Below are 21,870 nucleotides of genomic sequence, written 5' to 3'. Positions count from 1 at the left end.
CCAATTAATCCATGGGAGTTGCTGATCAACACGGATCTGAAAGGTCCTCTGATTCTCTGGGCTCCTCTGTTCTCACTCACATAAATTCTGTTAAGAACTACATTATTCCTCTTTTATAAACCACACCGATGTTGAGAGGTTGACGCACTTCCTTGAGCCAGTTTCTAAAACAACAGCCAGCTTCTTCTGATGGTGACCACAAGTCCTGGACACAGCACTGGCGCTAACAAACATGCTTTCACTTTGATGCGATCACTCCAGAGCAGGAAGGTTGTCAGGAGGTTTGGAACCAGAAGGATCTTTCTCAGCTCACCTTCATAGCTTCGACATCCCGTTTCAAGGAGCACCATTCGGTCCATCAGACCGCATGTCTGTCCGGATTCAAGAGTTTATTGTCATTGTTTGGCAAACAACGAAAGCGTCTTTGCCTCTAAGGATGACCTGTCTGACCGACGTGCAGCACTGTCCTCTCAAACTTACATTTCTGTTTTTCTGGCTGCTGTTGGGGATCGAGAAGTTGATGGAGATGCAACTGTCCTGCCCGTGCAAGCCTGGGGTGAACGAGGCATTTGTGGCCTTCATGTTCATCGTGCCGGCTCTGCTTGTGTTCACCGTAATGCTGCTTCTTACAAGGCCGTGCAAACACCCTTGCAGGAGGGGGTCAAGCCGATTTGCTCAGGCTCTCTTGCCTTGCCTGATTCCACCTACTTTGTGGGTCATTTTGTTACTTCTGAATGGTCAGTACGTGGCCTGCGGGTTAACATACTGGAAAGGAATCTATGTCTTGGATGAGGACAAGCCTCCGTTGTTGTGGTGTGAACCTTCTAGTTCAAGAGAATCAGTGGAAAAAGCATTGTACCGACGTTACATTGGATGGTCACAGGTGAGAGGTTGATATGTTATTTGTACAGATGGCATGATACCACTTTGTATTGAAGCTTTGAGTTTCGGCTGGTGCTGATCCAATCTTGTACCAGATCTTGTATCAACCAAACTCAAAGCTTTAAATCTTGTACCAGATACTGATCCCAACCAATACTGATCCAATCTTGTATCGAATCAGTATCAATATTAAAGCTTGGATTTTTCCCTGATACTGATCCAATCTTGATAATAATGGTACTAATGGTACCATTAGTAATGGATTAATAATGGTACTGAAGCTTTGAGTTTTGGCTGATACCGATCCAACGTTGTATCAGATTGATAACAATATTAAAACCTTGAGTTAATAATAGTACTGAAGCTTTAAGTTCCAATGTTGTATCAGATCAATAACAATATTGAAACCTTGAGTTTCGACCAATTCTGATCCAATCCTGTATCAGGTCGATACCAATTTTAAAGCTTTGAGTTTCGGCTGGTACTGATCCAATCTCGTACCAGATCAGTACCGATACTGAAAGCTTGAGTTCCAACCAATACTGATCCAATCTTGGATCAGATTAATTATGGTACTGAAGCTTTGAGTTTTGCCTGATACTGATTCAATCTTGTATTACATACCAATATTGAAGTTTTGATACTCATCCAGTCTTGTATCAGATTGATATAGATCCTGAAACTTTGACTTTCAACAGATACTGATCCCATCTTGCATCAAATCAATACCGATACTGAAGTTTTTGGTTTCAACTGATACTGATCCAATCTTGTATCAAATCAATACTGTGGCATGCGCCTGTCCCCCGGGCTCGATGGCAGCCTCAAGAGCTGGCAGGAAGGCAGGGCCTGAGCTCCGAGTGGGGAAGAAGCCCGGTGAGGACGGTGGGGAGAGGAACACTGCAAGTGAGGGGGGGGGGCACATGCCACAAATACCAATATTGAAACCATGAGTTTCGGACGATACTGATCCAATATTGTGTGAAATCGATACCGATATTGAAACCTTAAGCTTAACCGATAATGATCCAATCTTGTATCCAATCGATACCAATTTTGAAGCTTTGAGTTTCACCTTATACTGATCTAATATTGTATCAGGTTGATATCAATACTGAAGCTTTGAGCTTCCACCAAAACTTATCCAGTGTTATCAGATTGATACCAATATTGAAGCCTTAAATTTCGACTGATACTGATCCAATCTTGTGTTACATTGATACCAATATTGAAGTTTTCAGTTTCAACCGATACTGATCCAGTCTTGTATCAGATCGATACTGATATTGAAGCTTTGGGTTTTGGCCGATACTAATCCAATCTTGTATCAGATCGATACCAATATTGAAACCTTGAGTTTCGACCAATACTGATCCAATGTTGTATCGGATCGATACTGATACTGAAGCTTTGAGTTTCAGCCAATACTGATTCAATCTTGTTTGAGATCAGTGCTGTATCTACTTTTATTTGTTTTAATTTTCTACTCAGCAGCCTTTTATCTTTCATTCATTTATTTATTTGTTTTTTTGAATGACTTTGCATTGTGGAAGCCACTTATAGAGCCATGACATGATTGCCTAACCCATTGTTTCCCAACCCGGTCCTCAGGGCCCCCAGACGGTCCAGGCTTTCGCTCCTACCTAACTTACAACTCCCATAGGGATGAAGGAAAATTGTGGACCTGTTCTTGTTTTTCCTGGAATCATAATAGTCACAATAATATTGTTGAGCCTTTTTATAATACAAGCCCCAGTTTTTAAGCTCTTTTTTCATTTTAAGGTCTCAGGCCTTATTCTAGTGTGTTCCATCTGCATCGTGACCGTGGTCACTGTGGGTCAGCGAGACTGTCGCCAAGCTAGAGAGGGAACTACACCTGAGGAGGTATTGCATTTTTGGGGGAGGTGGGGTGGGGTGTATTTGAAAGCTACCTACTTAGGGACTTAATCATGGACTTCAAATTTTCTTGTGTGGCATCAGCTGTCTATAAAACTCAAGCAGTGCTTTATAAATGCAGTGTTATTCAATGATTATGCATGTGTTATGAAGTCTCTATGACATGTTACTGCATTTTGTTCCTATCGTAATAGAAGTTAATCTTTTTTTCCTTTTTGTTATTTTATTTTAATCCAAATCTTCTGTTCTTCTTTAATCACATATGCACATGTAAAACATGTTTTTGTGTGAATTCACTAATTATTTACTAATTACTGTTTTTGGCCTCTCTGAGGTCGTAAGCATAAACAAGTAAGCACTGTAATCTGTGTAATTCATAATGTCTTGCTCATTTTAGGAGGCTCCAATTCTTCATTCCTGAGGCTCTCTGGAGTTTGGATGAAGAACATGGTCATATTTTACTGATTTATATTTCAGTTCAGATGTATTCTCAGCTAATGTAGTAAATACATAATAAAGATGAGATATTGAGCATTAAATAAGGGTTTAGCTTAAATATTGAAGCGAGTACCAGTGTTTCCCCTACCATTTAACTGTTCCAGCCAGAGTTTTCTAGGATTAAAATTCTTTGTCAACTGAAATTGGTTTGGTTTAATGTGATAAAGGCAGAACAAAGACGTGAAACAAGTGAGTGCTCCCCCTGCTGGATGTTTGTAGACCTCAGCAATCAACTTCCTAGCATTTGTCAAGCCCTAATAATGAATAGAAATTATTAACATACAACTAAATATTTTATAAACACCAATATACATTTTTTTGGAAATTGGCCCAGTATGAACTTCAGTGGTGCAATTCTTCAGAAATAAACAGACTACAAATGAATTCTCTGTTATTTTGTCACAATGTACTGAAAATTAAAGTGCTTAAGATGTAGAGTTTGACTGTTCCTTCAGTTCCTTCAGTCATGTTTGTGTATTCAGTGTATTTCTAAAGATAATTACAAAATAATCAGACCCAGCTGAATCTAATCAAGGTGAACTTTGAGATACGATGCATCAGGTTGTTTCCAAAAAAAGGTCAGAGGTTTTTTGTTTTTTTCTTCAAACAAAGCCATGGATTGGATGCCTAAGTAAACCTGTTTTTGTAGGTAAACAGTGGCTTTTTTTTTGTTTTTTATTCCCCCTTCATTTTTTAACAAGAACCACTTATAACAGCCAAAGTTCCACCTTAAATGGAGCAGCAGTTACATTGTGGCACAGGTAAAGGCCTGAATGTAATTGCTGCACCATGTAAGGTGGAACTGGAATTTGAATGAGCCAACTTCACCTTCGCAAAATTGTGGTGGGAGGGCTGGGGGGAGGGGTGCCTACGGGGGGGCTGGGGGGAGGGGTGCCCACGGGCCAACCACATGTACCCAAGCAGTCCTGGGATTTGAACCCACAACCTCTCCGATCACTAGGCTACCAGTCACACTTCAGCATGAAGGTAACGTGATATAACCCCAAATTATTTTATTATTTATTTAACGATATTTGACAATAACTGATGAAAAAAAAAAAAAATAAGAGCTTATTACCAGAAATCAACAAACCGCTTAGAATGCTAGGAAGCTTCACTTTCCAGAGGGCTTTAAGTTCACTGCTCATCAATTCAACCTGAAAAATGAACTGAAATTAACTAGTTTTATTCAACCTAAATAAATACTTTGAATGAACGATTCTTTTTATCACTGTAATGAGCTGAATAAATCTAGCTCAGTTGATTGTTACTACATTAGTTAAGCGTTTGATCTGACGAGCCACTTTTTACTGTGTATGTTTACTTATTTGACTGTTAAATATATCAATGTTTTCTTCACTCAAACCAATGAATGAATTTCAACATTTCCACAGTTTCTTCTTCTTGAGAATCATACAGAAAGGACGATATGGGTCTAAACCTAAACTCACTCTTTTTGTTTAGTTCTCACATATGGTCACCTTAAGTAGGGTGACCATACGTGACGTCCACAGATGTGTGGTCATATTTGTGTTTATGAATATTGTAATTTTTGTATGTATTGCATTCATTTTCCTCACTTTTCTAAAATGTGTTGGAGGTTAAATTACATTGTTCATATGATGACGCTTTTAGCCAGTAATGTGCTGCAGAGACGTTCTAGCTTTGAGAATCTGTTGCTATACCTTTTTCAGAAACAGCAGGGGGCAGTGTGAAGTGGACCGTTGCTCTACATGCTCTACGTCTTTTCTAAAAAGACAAAACACATTACAAATCCATCAGGAACATCCAATGGGTTGATGCAACACCTGCTAGAAAAGTCTGATGAATCAGTGCAAAATTAATTCAATATAATTCTATGTGGTAATAAACAAAAAAATTTTCCAACCAAACTGCATTATATATTATCATCTATAAGACAGACAGACCAACTGATACACACACATCAGGTTATATTGAACACTGACTGAGTCAAACAGTGACAGACTTATTTATTAGCAAATAAAAACATCAGTAAAATATGAACATTGTTTCTGAATAACTACAGCTTTACTGACTGATAATGGGTGGGACTAACATGCACGCTTGGCCTGACCGGCTATGAAAACAAAACACAGAGAAGCTCAGATTACATACACACATTCTCTGCTCAGGACGCTGTTACACCTCTATATCTTTACATAGATAATAGCTGTTTGCTGCTATATTAATGCTTAAAATGTCAAATATAGAACCTTTAAAACAGCATAGAAGAAGGAACTAGCGGACGAATGCATGATAGATATTTAGATTATTTGTTTCATGATGTGTATTCATATGGAAATTAAGAATAGCACATTTTTCCTGTATAAAAACAAAAATATTGGAGAATCAGTGATTTTAAAGAAAGGGATTTTTCTGATAATGATGCTGATATTAAAGCCTTGAGTATATTTTCATATTCCTGATCTGATTATTGATTTACATTTTCAGCTCACCTTCTATCATTCATTCCACGAGCTGCGAAGTGGCTCACTCTTTAAAAAAAGACAGTGTTTTAAGGGTTCTTTAGTAAAGAAAATGGTTTCATGAAGAACCATGAACACTCAAAGAACCGTTTGCGTGATTAAAGGGTTCTTTGCATCATGAAAACGTTCCTCAGATTTTTAAAAAAATGGGCATGAATTTGCTGCAGATGGCTGTATGTAGAATCTTTTTGAAAAGGGTTCTAGATAGCACCCAAAATGGTTACAAGCTTGACATCGTAACAATAGAAGAACCTTTTTTTGGTGCTATACGCAACTATGTTCAAAAAGATTCTATATAGAACCCTATACAACACATTCTCCACCAATCTGAACAACCATCTCACCTCGCAGAGAACCATTTAATCATGCAAAGGGTTCTTTGTGTTTTCATGGTTCTATATAAAACCTTTTTCTTTACTAAAGAACCCTTGAAGCACCATCTTTTTTTTAAGAGTGTACATGGACTACATAACTTGTTCTTGTTTTTCCTGGAACCATAATAGTCACAATAATTATAAATAATAAACCCCAGTTTTAAGCACAGGCCTTCTTCTGGTGTGTTCCATCTGCATGGTGACCGTGGTCACTGTGGGTCACTGAGACTGTCGTCAAGCGACGGAGGGAACTACATCAGAGGAGGCTTGTTTTTCCTGTAGTAGTTCAGCAAGTTGGTCTTTTTGTTTCTATGCATCAAAGCTATTGAGATATGTTATAATCTATATATCCTCATCTTTTGTGGATTGTTTTTTTATTTGTTTTTTCATTTTTTATTCGTTTTTCATTTTTTGATGTACTTTGAAAACACCAGCTGCTCATAAAAAAGACAAGATGAACCATCAGAAATCACCCAACATGACTTTAATAGAGATACAAAGCTTTTTTTTTTCCAAAAACAATAGGTACATCCAAAAACCTTCCTTTTTAATGGGATTTTACGAAGTAGTGCAGACATTATCCCTCGCTCATTATTTTTTGGCCTTTTCAAAAGTTGATCCAAGTGAGCACTGTGAGCGTTTTCCAGCTCCTGTGTGATTCATGATGTCTTGCTCATTTTAGGAAGCTCCTCTTCTTCATTCCTGAGGCTCTGCTGAGTTTGAATGAAGAGAAATGTTCCTATTTATTTGGTTTAAAACTAGAATTCTGTTTTATTTTCAGGGTGGCGCAGTGGGTGGCACTGTCACCTCACAGCAAGAAGTGCCTGGGTTTGATTCCCCGGCCGGGTAACCAGGGTCCTCTCTCTGGTTCCCTCCCACAGTCCAAAGACTGCAGTCAGTCCAATTGGACGTGCTAGATTGCCCCTCGGTGTGAGTGTGTGTGTGTGATTCTATATGTCTGTCTGTCTGTCCTGCGATGGACTGGTGACTTGTCCAGGGTGTTTCCTGCCATCTCCCCAGTGACTGCTGGGATAGGCTCCAGCTCCCCCCCATGACCCAGAAGGATAAAGTGGCTTGGAGAGTGTGTGTGTGTGTGTGTGTGTGTGTGTGTGTGTGTGTGTGTGTGTGTGTCTGTGTCTGTGTGTGTGTGTCTGTGTCTGTGTGTGTGTGTGTGTGTGTGTGTGTGTGTGTGTGTCTAATTATCAAGTAATGTATTAAGTATACTTTAAGTATTAAGTACCATTACATCGTTCCAGCCAGCTGTAGGACTTAATTGTGTGGCTACTTTCTAATATTAAGCAAAGCCTACTGAAATGTGGTTTTACTTACATATGAAAAGACAAAGGGGTGAAACTCAGGCGCAATGTTTCCTCTTAGAAAACAAGTGAGAGCTCCAGACATTAGCAATCAACTTCCTGTAGCATCCGTCAAGCCTGAATAATAACTAAACATTATAAACATATAAAGTATTTTTTGAACATCACTGTACAGTTCTTTTGAAATATATGCAAGTTTTTCTTTGGCCTGGTATGAAATGTAGTAGATTGTAAATTAACTTGGTAACACTTTCTATGAATGTCACCTTTGTAAGCATCTATAAACACATTCATAACATGTTATAATGCATTAATAAGGCATTATAAACATGGCTATAAATATTTATAAAAATGCAATATACATTATAGCCATGTTTATTATGCATTATGAATTGTTAACATAATACATTATAAGTACTGATCATAACAAATTATAAGAGCTCATAAGTGGTATTTGTCCGCTCTGAGTAAAGTGAAGCGTACTGTACTAAAGCCTCCTCCAGTGTTCAGAGTGAGGCTTCAAGTTGAAGTATTTACTGAAGGATTTACTGAAACACTAAAACATTCACAGTAAAGCACATTACAGGCTTCAAATGTCAGAGTTTAAACTAGAGCTGCCATCAGTGTTTTACCCAATGTGGGAAAGGTAATGTTCACCACCGTTAGCTTGGTATTTGTCTTTACTTTACGCTCTCCAAGCTGGGACTGACTTCTTTGGCCCTGACAGTATAACATGTTATCAACACTACTTATAATGCATTATATTAACAATTCATAATGTATAATAAACATGGCTATAAAGTGTAATTCATTTTTATAAATGTTTATAATCATGTTTATAATGCCGTATGAAGGCATTATAACGCTATAAATGTGTTTATAGATGCTTACAAACGTGAGATTCATAGAAAGTGTTACCATTAACTCCTAATCACTTTACAGTGCACAACTGTGTACATTTTGTAAGACTATGTATGTGTATCTGCTCAATGAAGAGAAACTGCTGGAACTGGGTGATGAAAAACTGTAAATCACATGGAATTAAACAAACTTGTTCTCAGATTCCCATCAAAGTCATACTTGCCATACAAACATACATTCCTGGTGGAGGGATACATAATATGCAGGGTGATGTGCAACAAAATAGTCCCCAAAGAAAACTTACTATTTCAGATTTTCCACTATTTTCCATCATCAACATTCCATATAAACTCAGAAGACTCGTGTAGGTTCACTGGTGGTTCTGGATGGTAAATAAAATGTCTATATCTGTGTTGTAGTCATGGTGACCCCTGGTTCCTATCACCACCACTGTAAAGACATCTGAACCACTTCACACCAAACCACTCTGAATCTCTCTGTTTACATCTCACACACTGAATTATGGGTAATTTTTGAAAAACTTTTCTTTCAATATGGCATTTTCTGCACATTTTAGTGCACAATTTCTATTTATTTGCTGAATTTAGCCTATTGAGGAAAACATTAGACTACAACGTTTGCCACATTTGAAGTATATTTTTTTGAATATGTTTTTTTCATTATGTTGTGTATTAAATTGCGCAGAAGTGTGTTCTCTGTGCAGAAAATGTTAACTAACTTTCACTGAGAAAACAAAACCATGGAATTTGATCAAACCTTTGCAGTTGTGAAGCGTTTATTGTTTGAAGGCCTCTATTGTTGTAACAGTCTTACTCATAGCTGCAGTTCTAGGTATAGGATTTCACATAATAGGGGTGGAAAATTAAGCTACTTAATCCATGGAACTTGCCCAACAGGTTTTTTTTAAATGTCCAAACTATCTGCTTCATGTGGGCAGGAGAGCATAGATCTAAACAATTGTGTGCAGGCTGAGTGCTTCACATCTTTGCCTCCAAACACGTCTTTTCTCCGGGAATTTCTGCTCGTGATTAAGGAACAGTTACAGAAGTCTCCTCTCCGAACCACCATTCCATTTAGCTTCATCCTGATGGGAGTGGAAAAGCTGATGGACATCGAGTTTCTTGGCCCATGCAAGCCTGAGTTTAAAAAGCTGTTTGTGATCTTGTTTGTCGCTCCTGCTTTACTTGCGTTCGTCATAATGATGTTACTTCCAAAGCCATTTAAACGTTGCAGGTGCTGTTCTTGCGAATGTCGGTGTGCAAAGACCTTCCTTCCTTGCCTGATTCCACCACTTGTCTGGGTCATTTCGTTGCTTATGGATGGGCAGCATTTGGCCTGTGGATTAACGTACCGGGAAGGAAGTTATGTGTCGGATGAGGGCAAGACTCCTAAATGAAATGGTGCAAACCCATTAGTTCAATGGAGCAAAGAGAAAAAGGATTATACACAGGATACATAGGACAGTCAAAGGTATGAATCTGCAACATGCACAGTGAAAATGAGTTTGCTGAATTTAACGTATTGGAAAATAATGAAGAATAAAAACTGGCCTGTGCAAAAGTTATGGCACATTTTATATTTTATAATTATCCATCATATTAAACTGAACGAGTAAATAGAAACTGTACACTAAAGTGTGCAAAAGTGAGTGTCTGTATAGGACGTGTTAACTTATTTAGAAAATTAACAAAATACATAGAGAATTCATGGAGAACCACTTATTGCGAGTAATGATGATTCTTCACAAGAGCTTTGGGTTCAGGCAACGGCGAGTTTATTAGCTGACAAACACAATAACAAAACATTGGGGTCATAAAAAGATGCAGACTGATGGTAGAGATGGCACATCTGTATTACACCAATGCATTCAGCTCCTGTTCAACACAGTGTAAACCACAACTCTGTGTCTGTCCAACGCCAGTCTAATCACTCGCTAACATTAACATGTTTAACAAATTAGAAGAGCTGCTGTTTATGAAATGTAAAACTACTTTTAGGAGCAGAACTCAACTTTTCTGCCTACTGTCTCTCTGTGTACACAACACCAGTGACAGTGACAGGTATAGCGATGACATCGTAGATAACTTGACCTTGAGATAATGCACGTGAACTAAAATACTGATTATTTTAAATGAATATTAAATGCAATATTTTAATAAACCAGATACAAATCTTTTCTCAAGTCTTATTCCATGATAATAGCAGCTGGAATTTGTTTTTAACTTCTGTTTTAACTGTTGGATTTAAGGTTGGGGTCTTGCACTGCTGTCTGTCATCTGCGTTATAGCCGTGATTGTTCTTGGTTGCGTGGACTGTCGTCAAGCTACGCAGCAGGATGATCAACCACTTCTGCCTGACGCTGCAGAGGAGAGAGCAGCAGAGGTGTTTTTACAACAGGTGTTGTCACAAAGCAGCTTTACAAGGAAATCAGCATTACAGAAAGAAATCCGGGTCCGAGCCCCCATGAGCGTCGCCAGTGGCAACAGTGGCAAGGAAAAACTCAGTAAGAGAAACAGGAAGAAACCTTGAGAGGAACCAAGACTCAGAAGGGGAACCCGTCCTCCTCTGGTCGACACCGGATAGTAAACATTGTTAGTACAAAAACAGGGAAAACAGGCAGAGCAAATGATTAATTTGATTAGTTTAGTTCATGCAGCAGCAGCAGCAGCATCAGTGGGGTCAGGTTGTGAGGGTGGGGTTTGCACGGCGTAGTACAGCATGGAGCTTGATGGTGGTCAAGCCGGTCCAGAGGGCTGGCAGCAGTGGCACCCAATCAAGGCAGAAGAGGCAGCAGCATCAGACGCACAGGATGGGTAGCTGTTCAACTCGGCAACGGAAAGAAAGAAAGGAAAAACACACAAAGAGTCAGTTCTGTAATGGGTGATTGGTTAAATTGATTAGTTTAAATGATTAATTTTGATTAGTTCATGCAGCAACAGCAGTAGCATCAGTGGGGTCAGGTGTACAGTCATTTTCATTTCTAGTTATTTTTTTTTCAATCATAAGAAATTTTTTTATTAAATACCAAGAAGGCTTTTATTATGTACCGTTCGTGAATTGATGACAATAGTTGATGCGAACAATTACAGCATGTCATTCATGATGCTTTTCTAATTTTAGGAGGAAAATCTTCTGGTTGCCTGATGGCTGAGGCTCTCCTGGGTTTGGATAAATCAGAATATGATAAAAAAATCAGTGATACTACAACAGGCTGAATCTTAAACAGGTATGCATAGACTGAACTATGTTTATTGTGTACCCTTAATGCTGTTATGTAAATGTTATGTCGTATAAATGATATTCCTGGATTATATTGCTTTCCTGTGGAGTTCTGTAGTTATTTTCTACTAGTCAGCCTTAAGATCTATGTGAAAAAAACATCTTTTAGCACTGATTTAAGTAATTTGTTAATCAATATAATCATGCTTGTTGTGTTTGGACTCTATAAGTGTTGTATTACATTGTTAAGTTTTGGTTGGAAACAAAAGGGTTAAAAATTTGAAACATACATGAACAAACTGCCCAATCAGGATTGTTTTCTCTGTGGTATCTAAGTAGCGTGGTATCTGAGCGAGCTCTCCTATTGGTCAGGACTTCAGGAGCTGAAGAGAAGTCCTAACATGTTAGATTAACTACCAGCATCATTAGGAACTGACAGAGGAAACAACCAATCATGCTCTGATTTACAGTGGGAGCAGTTTCAAGAGAGAAAACTTTACTCTAGAACCTTCTGGAAGTTCTAGATAATTTGCTGGCTGTAAATGTGAGCTGTAGTTTAACCAGGATATGGTTAGTTGCTGGAAACAGAAAATCTATGCCAATATATGATACAGATGTGCTAAAAAACAACAGATTCTCCTCTAACTAAACACACCGGTGTGTTCAGTTTCAAACGACACATTTTCAGTTATTTTGAACACAAAATGTGTGGAAAAATGTCTGTGTCCACTTATAGATAGGACATCTTGGGTTACTTTTCACCCAGAATGTATAAAATCAGAAAACATGTGACACAAAAAGTGTAAAAACAGGTAACACAAGTAAGTGTGTTGTTATTTAACACCACATTTTAGAGTGTATTTATAAAGTAAGACATGTATTTATATAAACACACACTGAGCGCTTTATTTGGAACACTCCACTAATTCTGGGCATCAGTGGATGGTTTTACATTATTGCTCAATTCTGAGTAACAATCAAACCACCTTGGGAGCCACAACATTTTATGTCCATTCACCATCTTGGCTGTAAATATGTCTCAGTATGTGCTGATTTACTAGTATAGACTAAAAAATATAATATATAAATGAAAACACAGACTCACTTTGCTCTGCTTTAATCTTCAGCTCAGCTATAGTTGCTTTTCTCACATCTCCAGCAGGAAACTTTTCCTCAAAAGTAGAATAGTTTCTGAAGTCGCTTCTCATTCTCCAGCTTCTTGTTCAAATTTTCCCGTTACACCTTAAATGCTGCCCGAAGTGCCAGAATGTAACTGCTGCGCCATTTAAGGTGGAACAGGAGAATTCGAACGAGAAGCTGGTGAATGAGAAACTGACTTCAGCCTCGTGATGTTTTAGTGTTTGTTTAGTGTTTGTCACTGCAGATTAAACGTATCAGGAAACCAGCTGGAGTGATTATAAACACAAATAAGTCCATTCGTCTCCAAATTATCGATGTTCATCTTAAATCTCTCTCTTTGCCGTTTCGTTAGCTATTAGCTAGGCGAGATCGTTGTCTGTGTTGCTAAGGCCACCAGCAGTCTGTGCTGATCTTCAGGGTTAAAGGTTGAATTAGCAGTTCTACATTAACTCCAGAGTTTAAGACCATTTATTGTTAAACTGTGTTAAAACTGTGTTTCAACAATAAAGATGAACTTAAAAAGAAGGAACTGTCAAACAAACTCAGTAGGTTTATTTTAGAGTAACTGGTGAATGAGCTTTAGGTTTCTTCACTCAATCCAATGAATGAATTTCAACATTTTGACAGTTTCTTGAGAACTACACAGAAAGGATGATATGTCCCAGACCTAAACTCACTCATTTGGTATAGTTCTCTAGCTCTCTCCTTAAGAAAGGTGATCATACATCCTTTTTTCCAGGATATGACCTCACTTTGTGACCTATAAATGAGGCCAGAATTTGCAAATTGCATAAAATGCCCAGAATTTGTCTTTGCTTCCATGTTGCCAATTGCTTTCTACAGTCGCCCTCCTGTGCCCAGTATCCCCTTTTTAAAGACTAAGTTAGCTAAGTTACATTCCCTTTTCAACACGAGTGACCTTGCCATCTTCAGGGTTGCAGCCTTTTAGTGTTCTGATGCCTGTTAATAGAAGCAAAACACGGACACAAATACTGGCTCCTGCATTTGCAGAAGTAAAGAGAAAATGAAAGTAATGAATCCACGTGACTTCTGGTAAACACAAATCTAAAAGCTCCTCTGGAATTCTCTCTGCAAGGGTGAAACTACATTGTTCCTCTTTTGTAAACCACACCTCTTTCAGGAAGGTGCCAAGTTTGTAGACTCCAGCTGGTTTCTAAAAGTCACCTTCTCCTGTTGGTGAACGCAAGCCTGGGAAGGGCACAACTGTCTGCTTAGCCGCACCCGAAACTTAAAGGTATTAACAAAGTAACTCTGACACAACAGGAAGGGCTGAGAGTCAGGAGGCTCGGTGGAAGACTCTGAGGGGGTCTTCTGAGTACTGTGTTGCACATTTGCAGGCACTTCTCTGCTTCTTGATTGCTTCGACATCCAATTTCAAGGAGGACAACAGATCCAAACGAGCAGATCTTCACCCGAAAGGATGAACTTCCTAAAGGATTCTTTGCTCAGATTTGGACGAATGACACAGTCATCTCCTCTCCACGCTACGGTACCTGTTACCTTCATCCTGATGGGAGCTGAAAAGATGATGGAGTTTGAGTTCTCTTGCCCGTGTGATCCTCGGTTGAACTTAAGCCTGGTCTCCCTTACGTTCAGTGTGCCTACTCTGCTTGTGTTCACCATGATGCTGATTCTGGCGAGGCCTTGTAAATACACCTGCGGATGCTGTTCATGCAAAAGGTTTGCAGAGTCTTTCCTTGCTTGCCTGATTCCACCAACCGTGTGGCTTATTTTGCTGTTTCTGGATGGCCAGTATTTGGCCTGTGGGATGACATACTGGAACGGAATTTATGTGTCGGATATGGGCGATCCTCCGGTGAGGTGGTGTGAACCTATTAGCTCAAATAAAATAAAAGGAAGAAGACAGCACCAAGATTTTGTAACATATTCAAAGGTAAGATGTTGCTACATCATACATGTTTATATACACCGGTCAGGCATAACATTCTGACCACCTCCTTGTTTCTACGCTCATTGTCCATTTTATCAGCTCCACTTACTATATAGGTGCACTTTGTAGTTCCACAGTTACAGACTGTAGTCCATCTGTTTCTCTGATACTTTGTTAGCCCCCTTTTACCCTGTTCTTCAGTGGTCAGGACCCTCATGGACCCTCACAGAGCAGGTACTATTTGGGTGGTGGATCATTCTCAGCACTGCAGTGACACTGATGTGGTGGTGGTGGTGTGTTAGTGTGTGTTGTGCTGGTACGAGTGGATCAGACACAGCAGAGCAAATAGTACCTGCTCTGTGAGAGTCCATGGGGGTCCTGACCACTGAAGATGCTTTTCTTTTGAAGCCCACAAGCAACTTTGGGGGTTCCTAGATGAACTTCCAGTCCAAAATAGTGGTTATTTCTTTCAAAGTCCTCCTGTGTTCTGACAGGTTCTTTCAGTAGCACCTGCATCCATGAAAAGCACGAGTGACTTATTTGCATACCTGAATATCAAATTTGTTTTTGTGTACAGGTTCTCCACGAATGCGTGAACACTGACACTGGCGTTGTTTTTGAAAAAATGAAACCACTTTTTTTTTAACAGTGCGGTGCAGAGTTGATCCGTCATGTTTTATTCCGAAACAGAAAGTAAAACAACATGCAATAAAGGAGTGATATGTAAGATGATGCAAACTGTGGAATTCATACTCCACACAGTTCCTCCTCCTCCCTCTTCACTCCTCCCCAGGCCCAGATCATATATTGGGTTTTATGGGCACATGCCCAGGGGCTGGAGTCACTAGGGAGCCCCCCATGAGCAATAAAGAGAAAACCTAAACAGCTGTTTTGACTAGCAGTGGGCACTTTACTAGCATTACAGCAAAAAAATGGTACTGGTATAGTGGTATAGTGTAGTGGGTTACACCACTGCCTTCTACGCTGTAGACTGGAGTCCAATCCCCCACCTGGGCATCATCCTTGTTGGCAGTGATCATCGTCAAACACAACTCCTTAAAGCGTTCTGCCAATGTGGCAAGCTGAGGAACCCAATCGGTTCGGTGAGTCTCCTTTGGATGGTCCCCTATAGATGATCTACAGATACTTCAAATATTAACACATTTTCTGGTGATACTCAGTTGATTATCAACAACATTGAGCTTAGGGTGAGGTTTAGGAGCAGGTGTAGGTTTTGCCTTGAGGTTAGGGTTAGTGTTAGGTTTAGGGTTAGGAACAGTTTTTTTAGAACCTTTCACAAAGATAGGTTAAAGATACACTAAAGATACACTAAGCATCTACAAGACATCTACAGTGGACCATCCAAATAAAGTGTTACCAAATATTCTATTATTATTTTTACTAATTTAACACTTTTCTTTTTTAAATTCAAGATTGTGGGTTATTTTCTGCTGTTTGTCATCTGCCTTGTAACCGTGTGTGCTGTGTGTTGCTGGGACTGCTGTCATCCAAAAGAGCAGGATGTGGAAAAAGTATCAGATGGGTATATAATGATCCTTATTTATTTATTTATTTATTTACAGTGTTATATACAAATAATATACAAACACAATTCCAAAGTTGTGGAAGTAGGTAAAATGCTAATAAATACAGAAAGCAGCTCTTAAATCCAATTTGACCTGTATTTAAATGAAAACAGTTTCTTGTCTTTGTACTTTAAATGTTTTATCTTATCAACTTCCTTGTTTTTTTTTGTTTTTTTTTGTGAATATACACTTATTCTGAAACTGAGGCCTGCAGCATGTTCAAAAAGTTGTGTTCTTAATGAATGAGGATGGGTCAACGCTCCCCACTTTACCAATCAGCTAGTAACGTAACAATTAAAAATAATGTTCCTTAGCAAGCAATTAAATATTTTACGTATTTCACCCCCTACAGTGCATAATATCAACAGATTCAAGAAATCAGAGAAATCTCAGTCTGTGTAGGAAAAGGCCAAAAACCACAACTAAATGCCCATGACATTTGACCCCTCATTAAAAATGAGTGACAAACTGTCACTGTACTGTGCACAGTGGAAGTCACATATCAACAACATCCAGAAACACCGCCGACTTCTCTGGGTCCAAGCTCATCTGAAGTGGGCTGATGCTCAGTGGAAACATGTATTGTGGTCTGACGAGTCAACCTTTCAGATCGTTTATGGAAATAATGGACGTCGTGTTCTGCAGGTCAAAGAAGAAACAGACCATCACGATTTTTACCAGTGTAAAATTCTAAATCTAGCGTCTGTCATGGTGTGCGAGGTATTAATAACCTGTACATCTGTGAAAGCACCAATAAAACTGAACATATTTTGGCGCAACATATGTTGCCTTCTAGATCACATCTTTTCCAAGATGTCCATGTTGATACAAACATGACAACATGAAGAAACATTCTGCATGTGTTACAACAGCATGGCTGCAAAATCAGAGAGTGCAGGAGCTAGACTGGCCTGCCTGCCTTCCTTTAAAAAAATGTGTTTTATTAACCTACATCACTGTATCAGTACATCACCATCACACAATTTGTTGTGATGCTACTGATTTTTTTTAAACATCACTTTTATGCATCAAATCGTCCAGCAATATGGTAATGCAGTATACCATTAGAAAGCTAGAAATCTCAGGATTTGATTCCCGTAAAACATTTTATGATCCCTTATTCATAGCAGTTATGATCGTCTCATCTGCAACAGAAGCACTGAATGAGCGAATGCTTGCAAATCTGTGTCCTCACCTTCAGAGCCTCAACGCCTCCACAAAGACATTATCATTTAAAACATGTGGTCTGATAACATGGCAAGAGTCAGATCAGTTTAGAGATCTATAAGTCAGCAGGAAATAAACCTCCCCATTCTAGACTCTGTTACTAGGCAAAAATGGGGTGAAAGTTTACAGGTTAAGCTCAAAATATGACAAGTCCCTGTAAGGTCACACAACTGAATACTTAAGTATATATGAATTAAAACTGAAGAACTGGATTAGTTTGTGTCTTCAGACCCCAAAAGATTATTGTGATAAGTGCTGTTAAAGGAAAGGTGATGTAACACAGTGGTAAACATGCTGCCGTCCCAACTTTTTTGGAACGTGTTGCAGGCATCAAATTTGGAATAAGTGCATATCTACAAAAACCAGTTTAAAAGATGAAAATATTACATTGTTGAACCATTTTTACTTCCACAGTTCCAAACACTACAATGCTGTGTTTTGTCTACACTCTTATGTAGAAAAACACAGTATTTTATGTATTACCTTTTGAACTGTTCTATAAATTGACCCTGTACATTTGAACTGTAACTGTAAATATGCACTTATTCCAAATTTGATGCCTGCAACAAAAAGTTAGGACAGCAGCATGTTTACTGCTGTGATACATCACCTTTCCTACAGTGCTCTGTTTTGCCTACACTCTTAAAAAAGTGTTCATAGTTCTATGTAGAGCCAATGCCTTTACTAAAGAACCCTTGAAGAACAATGATTTTAAGAGTGCAGTGCAGTGGTCACCCTCCATGCTCCTGGAGATCCAGTCCTGACTGAACACACCTGATCCACATCACTTAATTAGCTGGATCAGATGTTTTATTTGGGCTGAATTCTTTTGGAAGGTATCTCTTCAGGAGCAGAGCTGTGACCATCGGTCTGGTGTGTTTGTTAATAAAGTTTGTGCACTCGTGACCATCCACTGGTTCTCATGAGGTCTTTCTGTCACATTACCGACATGCAGTTGATTGTGATATTAAATGTATATAGTGATGCAATGACAGCTTATCATTTGATCATCCTAATTTAAACTAGTACAACAGAATAACTGAACATTGCAGACCTGTTTAAATTCTTGAATTGTGCGTTTCAGTAAAACACGTCAACAGTGAAGCAGAAGCGACGGTTCCTTGACGGATCCCAATGGGTCCTTCTGCACTGGCCCTGCTTGACCACCGTACAGCCAATTGTTTGTGCCATTCAACCTGGAAAAATCCTGATCTGGATGTTCCGGAGACTTTAATGAACAGTCAGCTGTCACAGTCCTCACACTTCTGTCATGATCTGCAATGAGCTTCATCCCTGTGACCCCCCTATGAACTCTACACTGTACTTCATCCCCACCATGTTATTATATTTAACATCCAGAATTAAATGAGTTACAAACTCCATATTACATAAACTATATTTGTTTATCATTCATCTACACACAGCTGTTCTGATTTTGGGCCGGTGACTTTAGATATAAATAAACCAAATTTCATTGCCACTACAAATGTTTCTGAATATTATTTTGTAGCACATTTTGCCACATTAATATTGTCTTTTCATAGCGAGGCTTATTGGAAACTGAGACATTCTGTAAACCAGTATTGAACTTGGATGTGGCTTGACTGTTTCTTTAAACAATAGGTCCTTTACAATTGGTTTGGTCCTTTGTTTTGGCTCTTTTTGCCATGTCTGGGTGTTTTTGACCTACACACCAAAGTTCAAACTTCACCATAGTAGTCACTGCATTAAAGCCTCAGTTTGAAGATCCCTATTTTTTTGTTCTTGTACAGTTATTGCCAGTTCTTGACTTTGAGCCCTGTGATCCACAAATTGTTTCCATCCACAGAATCATTAGAATCTACAGGTAGTTTTTTTTGCTTTTCACATCTCCCTCAGTAAAACCTTAAAGATGCAGTGTGTAAGATTTAGTGGCATCTAGTGGCGAGATTGTGATTGCAGCCAGTTGAATCCCCACTCCCTCACCACTCCCATTTCCAAGCATGTAGCAAAACCTATGGTGTCCATCAGGTTTTCTAATGTTTTCTGTCCCAATTTCTTTTTGCTTCTTCAAATTTTCACCCCTTTGACAGCAAAGATGCACCCTCCCTCCCTTTTTTTGTGCTAAATAGTAAGTATAATCCTTCATTCCTCAAAATTTGGGTTCTTAAGTTTCTCACAACAGCCAGCACCGAAACTACAGCGCCACCAAATTCAAGCTGCTGGTTCAGCATAAAAACTTGAAAGGCACCCTCGTGAGCCGGTGTTTGATTTGTGCGTTCTGGGCTACTGTAGAAACACGGTGGTGGTAGTTTCTGTTGGAAGGGGAGCCACTCCCAATGTAGATATGAATGGCTCATTCTTAGATAACGAAAACACAGTGTAATTACAGGTGATTATACACTGATGGTAACATGGTTTTGTTACTATATTCCATTTCTGATAATAGATTCTACTAAAACATTAAAATGGTTATGCATATAAATGATACCGTTTGGGTCAGCATTTTTACTAGCCTAAAAGGCTGAACAGGCAGGGCTTCAGCACTGGCAGGGGGCCTCCACATCATTGCTACCCATTGATGAGTAAATGAGTAATTTTTCTTTTTAGATATGTTGGTTAATTATTACTGTTCATAAAAGCTGTGGATATCACAGATTGAAGGTGACATCTCCCCTCAACCCTGTTGATGTATAAAGAGTTTGATAGGTTCATGGAGGGCAAGGCTTATCCAGACTTACTAACCCATCCAGCTGCAGTGCTAATGCGATGATGGCACCTACATTAAGCACTCGCAAACAAAAACAGCTGCAGGTCCACTAATATATTAGTTTATTACTCAGCATGAGTTTCTTGCAATTTCTTTGCATTAAACAATAGACTAAAAGCGCAGTTCTCATCAAATATCAGCAGGTGGTGCATTAAATCAACACTGTGTCAGTTTTGGGGATTTGGAGACCTCTCTTGTGGAAGTATGCAACTGCAAGCAGAATATTGTAGCATGGGTTCTGCTTCCACCCCTTAACTGAGCAGAAGAATCTGACAATTGAAAGAGAATTCAAAGAGAACACGGTCAAAACTTGGTGAAGGAGCATCTTCTGAGGATGTGAGTGAATCATCTACTATCGTCATCACATCCTTATCAGTTTGATGTTGACTTTGAGATCATTTGAGGCCTTCAAGCCGGACCTTCTTGTTGAGTCTGTGCCCTGTGATGTTAATATGTAAAGATGTGCGACGTGGTGTAAAAAGCTTCTCTGACTTTTTATATCATTATTACAGTCTCAAGGTTGTTTCAAGACATTCTTATTTTCCATAGTCCTACGTACGCCTTTTTCACATTTTAGACTAGGTAAACAAAGACAAGTTAGTCAGGTTCAGCTAGATTTGGCTTCCACAGTAAAATTTTGCATAAGGCATCCTAATCCTATAGTCTATAGCCCTCTATGCAGTTGTTTGAAGGTCTGTTTTGTTGTCACAGTCTTAACAATAACAGTGGTTTCACATGTTTTGCATCTATTTGCATGTAAACATAAACCCAAACACGCATATGTAAGCTGCATACATCAGGCATTCAACTCACAAGATGGCTTCGGTACTGGAACCTGGGCTCAGAATCAAAGAAGGAATACAAAAATCTCCTCTCCTTTCTATACTTCCATTCAGCATCATGATGATAGGGATTGAAAAGCTGATGGAGGCCGAGTTCTCGTGCCCGTGTGAGCCTGTGCTGAACCAGCTGCTTGCAGCCTTCATGTTCATCACTCCTGCTCTGCTTGCGTTCATCATAATGCTGTTTCTTGTGAGGCCGTGTAAACACTGCAGCTGCTGCTCATGCAGAAAACGTTGCGCGAAGGCTTTCCTTCCTTGCCTGATGCCACCAGTCGCTTGGGTTATTATGTTGCTTTTGGACGGCCAGTACGTGGCCTGTGGGTTGACATTCGGGCAAGGAAATTATATCTCAGATCAAGGCGATCCTCCTGTAAAGTGGTGTGATGGCAACAGTTCAGAGGAAGCTGTGCAAAAACAGCTGCATCAGCTCATCGTAAAATGGTCCCAGGTAAGGCGTCACCTTTTCACCAGCCTTACAAATGAAAGTGTACTTAAAGTTCATTTTATTCAGTTAACCTAAGTAAAGCTAAAGTGCCATATAATATAATATATATATAATATTCTGCCTTCAAATAGACGTTTTAGAGTACGGAAGTCAAGACTTAACAGGTTTAGGAATTTCTTCATCCCTCAGTCAGTTGTGATACTCAATCAAATGAGTGAACTGTTAGAAAAGTGCACAGGTAGTAACTCACAGATATTGGGTTGAAGGGTGTACAGTGGAATCGGGTAATGGTGTAAAGTGTGTTGTTGTGGTTTATTGTAATTTGCGTTTGTCTGATTGTTTGTCATCTTTCCCTCCCTCTACCCCTTATTTTCTCATGGAGCTGCTATGATGCA

The 21,870-nt window shown here is 39.2% G+C and overlaps 2 protein-coding genes across 2 annotated transcripts; both read left to right on the top strand.

Moving 5' to 3' along the window:
* Positions 1 to 255: 255 nt before the first annotated feature.
* LOC118803814 (calcium homeostasis modulator protein 5-like) lies at positions 256 to 3,616 on the top strand. Its single transcript, XM_036564319.1, has 3 exons — positions 256 to 883; positions 2,665 to 2,766; positions 3,176 to 3,616. The coding sequence occupies exons 1-3, from the start codon at positions 368 to 370 to the stop codon at positions 3,197 to 3,199; spliced, it is 642 nt and encodes a 213-aa protein (XP_036420212.1). The 5' UTR covers positions 256 to 367; the 3' UTR covers positions 3,200 to 3,616.
* Positions 3,617 to 13,186: 9,570 nt separating this feature from the next.
* LOC118803813 lies at positions 13,187 to 18,907 on the top strand. Its single transcript, XM_036564318.1, has 3 exons — positions 13,187 to 14,629; positions 16,060 to 16,169; positions 18,524 to 18,907. Exons 1-3 carry the CDS (start codon positions 14,156 to 14,158, stop codon positions 18,540 to 18,542), a joined length of 603 nt encoding a protein of 200 aa, XP_036420211.1. The 5' UTR covers positions 13,187 to 14,155; the 3' UTR covers positions 18,543 to 18,907.
* Positions 18,908 to 21,870: the final 2,963 nt, after the last annotated feature.

This window comes from Colossoma macropomum, unplaced genomic scaffold (genome assembly GCF_904425465.1).
Source record: "Colossoma macropomum unplaced genomic scaffold, Colossoma_macropomum, whole genome shotgun sequence".
Taxonomy (NCBI): Eukaryota; Metazoa; Chordata; class Actinopteri; order Characiformes; family Serrasalmidae; genus Colossoma; species Colossoma macropomum.
Note: the sequence above shows the minus strand (reverse complement) of the source record. Positions and strands in the feature narration are given on the sequence as shown.